A 4,477-nucleotide genomic window follows, 5' to 3' on the forward strand; every position below is an offset into this window, starting at 1 on the left:
GTGGATCTTCTGCTTTTTATCTGCTGGATTTGTAAGTTGATGAAAGAGAGAAGAAGAAGATGCTGCGCGTGAAGAAGAAGTGAAGAAGAGGAGGATGAGGAAGAGGAGGCAGAAGTGTGTGTGCGATTGTGTGTCCGTGCGCGCGCGCCGACTCCCGGACAATGAAGACGCGTCTTAATCTCTTTATCATCGTTGCGCGAGAGAAACGCGTCACTTGCGGGTCTGTGTGTGCGCGCGTGCCTGCGGCCCCGCCCCCTCCTCCTCCTCCCCCCCCCCCCCCACCCCACCCCCCCGCTCCATGACACCTGCTGCTGCTGCGGCTGCGGGCGGACGTGGATGTGACGCGGGACGGCGGAGGGATGGAGACACCGGTGCCGGACGCGGAGCTGCTCAACACCTCCAGCGGCGGCGGCGGCGGCGGTAACCTGACGTCCGCGGACAGCCAGGTGGCGCTGCAGGCGGGAGTGGCGCTCACCCTGGCGCTCATCACTTTCGCCACCACGCTCTCGAACGCCTTCGTCATCGCCACCATCTACCAGTCCCGCAAGCTGCACACGCCCGCCAACTTCCTGATCGCGTCCCTGGCGCTCACGGACCTGCTCGTGTCCATCCTGGTGATGCCCGTGAGCGCGCTCTACACCGTGACGCACACGTGGACCCTGGGCCAGGTGTTCTGCGACATCTGGCTCTCCTCCGACATCACCTGCTGCACCGCCTCCATCCTCCACCTGTGCGTGATCGCGCTGGACCGCTACTGGGCCATCACGGACGCGGTGGAGTACTCCAAGAAGCGCACGCCGGCGCGCGCCGCGGCCATGATCGCCACCGCGTGGGTCATCGCCATCTCCATCTCGCTGCCGCCGTTCTTCTGGCGCCAGGTGAAGGCGGAGGAGGAGGTGACGAGCTGCAACGTCAACACGGACCACATCTTCTACACCGTCTACTCCACCTTCGGCGCCTTCTACATCCCCACGCTGCTGCTCCTCGCGCTGTACGGCAGGATCTACGTGGAGGCGCGCAAGCGCATCCTCAAGCAGTCGAGCAACAAGCCCGGGAAGCGGCTCACGTCCGCGCACCTCATCACCGACTCCCCGGGCTCCGTGGCCTCCAGCTCCTCCCTCAACTACGGCACCAACGACGCCAACTCCTCCCCCTGCTGTGACCACGCCTCCTCGTCGTCGTCGTCCTGCGTGGCCAACGCGGGCCACGTGAAGGTGACGGTGAGCGACGCCCTGCTGGAGAAGAAGCGCATCTGCGCCGCCCGAGAGAAGAAGGCCACCAAGACCCTGGGCATCATCCTGGGCGCGTACATCGTGTGCTGGCTGCCGTTCTTCATCTACACGCTGCTGGTTCCCGTGTGCGACGCGTGTTTCCACGCGGAACTCTTCGACGTGTTCACGTGGCTCGGTTACCTCAACTCGCTCATCAACCCCATCATCTACACCATGTCCAACGAGGACTTCAAACAGGCCTTCCACAAACTGCTGCGCTTCCGCTGCTGCAGAGTCTGAGCCCCGCCCGCCGCGCGCTCGGCCCCGCCCACCGCGCGCTCGGCCCCGCCCACCGCTCAGACACCTGACCGACCAGCTGACCGGGCTAGAAACTGACCTCAACTGATCCGTAGTTGACCCAGAACTGAGTTAACTGACCACAAGTGACAAGAACTAACAAATAACTCATCACAACAACCGACCAGTCCAGAACTAACTCATAGCTGACCAGAACTAACCAGGACTGACCTCAACCAATCCAAGACTAACCAGAACTAACCAGAACTGACCTCAACTGAATCCGAAACTGACCAGAACTAACCAGAACTGACCTCAACTTAATCCGAAACTGACCAGAACTAACCAGAACTGACCAGAACTAACCAGGACTGACCTCAACCAATCCTAAACTGACCAGAACTAACCAGAACTGACCTCAACTAATCTAAAACTGACCAGAACTAACCGGAACTGACCTCAACTAATCTAAAACTGACCAGAACTAACCAGAACTGACCTCAACTAATCTAAAACTGACCAGAACTGACCTCAACTGAATCCAAAACTGACCATAACTAACCAGAACTGACCAGAACTAACCAGGACTGACCTCAACCGACCCAAAACTGACCAGAACTAACCGGAACTGACCTCAACTAATCTAAAACTGACCATAACTAACCAGAACTGACCAGGACTGACCTCAACCGACCCAAAACTGACCAGAACTAACCGGAACTGACCTCATCTAATCCAAAACTGACCAGAACTAACCTTAACTGACCTCAACTAATCCAAAACTGACCAGAACTAACCAGAACTGACCTCAACTAATCTAAAACTGACCAGAACTAACCAGGACTGACATCAACTAATCCAAAACTGACCAGAACTAACCAGAACTGACCTCAACTAATCTAAAACTGACCAGAACTAACCTTAACTGACCTCAACTAATCTAAAACTGACCAGAACTAACCAGGACTGACCTCAACCAATCCAAGACTAACCAGAACTAACCGGAACTAACCTCAACCAATCCAAAACTGACCAGAACTAACCGGAACTGACCTCAACCAATCCAAACCTGACCAGAACTAACCGGAACTGACCTCAACTGACCCGAAACTGACCATAACTAACCAGAACTGACCAGGACTGACCTCAACTAATCCAAAACTGACCAGAACTAACCAGAACTGACCTCAACTAATCCATTATTGACCAGAACTAACCAGGACTGACCCCAACTGATCCAAAACTGACCAGAACTAACCAGGACTGACCTCAGCTAATCCAAAACTGAGTTAACTGACCCACACCTGACCAGAACTAACTAATATCTCATCGCAACAACTGACCAGTCCAGAACTAACTCAACACGGACCAGAACTAACCAATAACTGACGAGGACTGATCCATAATTGACCACAGTTGAGTCGACTGACCTTTAACTGACCCGTAACTGGCCATAACTAACACTAACTAACCGCAGCTGGTCAGCACTGACCTCTCAAACTTGGATTGAGCCACATCGCCCTCTACAGGCCGACCTGAGGATTACGCCATGACAATGTCGCCGCGATGGAGCAGAGGATTGTGGGAAATAATGACTGACCCTGGGTCAGACTGTGCTGTTGCCGTTTCCTGAGCCTGTGGAGTTCCTTTAAAGGCATAGTTCGGGTTTTTTCATTTAAAGGTACAGGTGTTCACCTCTTTAATAATCTGTAATAATCTGAGCTAATTCACCTGAGTGCCACAAGGGGGAGCTGCATCTGTTTGTCTCGTGATTTTTAACGATTTTATTTAGTTTTTTTTTTGTTTTTTTCACTTAAAAATCCTGTGTGTGAGTATGCACTTTACTACATAGTTAGCTTAGCATTTTTTTCAGAGAGAATGACAAACTTTTGTTCTTTTTTTTTTGTCTGATTTTGTGCTGATAGTTTTTATTTTATTTTTGCATTTTAAAAGTTAAAGATTTATTTTGTTTGATGTTGATTTTTTGAAAAAGGGCTCTGAGGTCAAACCTCAAAAAAATATATAAATAAATATATGCAACAACGTCATGAAAAGTAAGAATGTTGTTGATCTGAATATTGAACAAAAACAAATGTTTATGTTTAATGTTACAAAAAATATTTTAAGTGAAAAATAAAAAAAAATGTTAAATAAAATCTTTGAGAATCACAGCAATGATGCAGCTCCCTCTTGTGGCACATAAGAGTAATTCAGCAGGACTGTATGTTTTGTTTTTAATGTTAAGGTTCTTTGTGCCACATTCACACGCTCGACATTTACGTTTATAAACGCACAAATTCCGCTCCAGATGCGTTTACGTTAGCTACATCCACACTAATTTGTTTTCGTTTGAAAACGCACAAATTCTGTTCCAAAAGTTGTTAAAAAAATTGGTAAAAACGAACAAACTGAAAAGCTAAAGAGCAGAAAGCCAACTTCCTGTTTTTACACAGACACGCCCAGTGTAGCTGAACGCTCGTGTGATTTACGTTGTCAGGCATGTTAGTGTGGTCGCTAACGCTAACGCTAATGGAGCTAAAACCGTCGGTTGTTTTGATGTGAAAACATTGTGTTGAATGAAAACGTGTCAGTGTGGACGTAGCATCAAAATGGCGGCAAAATTGGACTGGATGTTAAAAATGGGCGTGGTCTTCCAAACAGGAAGTTCACAACCAGGCTCCTATTGGACGACTGCAGCTGTCAATCACACTGTCGTCCACTTTCACTCCTCAGGAAAATGATGTATGACATTAGAAAGTCGCCCCCTGGTGGATATTTAATGTAATTTCACTCAGAAGACAACATCCATTTTTGATATGCAGTCTCTGCAGGGCCGGCACAAGCCTTTATGGGGCCCCCACAGCTACATTTGATTTGGGCGTGTGTTGTTGTTTTTCAAACACTAGAGGGCAATAAAATCACACAAGTGTCCTCGCATTAATTAGCACTTTCATTTTCAAAGAGAAGCA

At 49.5% G+C, this 4,477-nt stretch overlaps 1 protein-coding gene across 1 annotated transcript; it reads left to right on the forward strand.

Moving 5' to 3' along the window:
- Positions 1–359: 359 nt before the first annotated feature.
- Positions 360–1,511, forward strand: LOC310934873 (5-hydroxytryptamine receptor 1B-like; the record flags this gene model as incomplete). Its single annotated transcript, XM_083898673.1, has 1 exon — positions 360–1,511. The coding sequence occupies one exon, from the start codon at positions 360–362 to the stop codon at positions 1,509–1,511; it is 1,152 nt and encodes a 383-aa protein (XP_083754799.1).
- Between the last annotated feature and the right edge of the window lie 2,966 nt (positions 1,512–4,477).

Source organism: Microchirus variegatus (assembly GCF_963457635.1).
Source record: "Microchirus variegatus genome assembly, chromosome: 12".
In the NCBI taxonomy this organism is placed as follows: Eukaryota; Metazoa; Chordata; class Actinopteri; order Pleuronectiformes; family Soleidae; genus Microchirus; species Microchirus variegatus.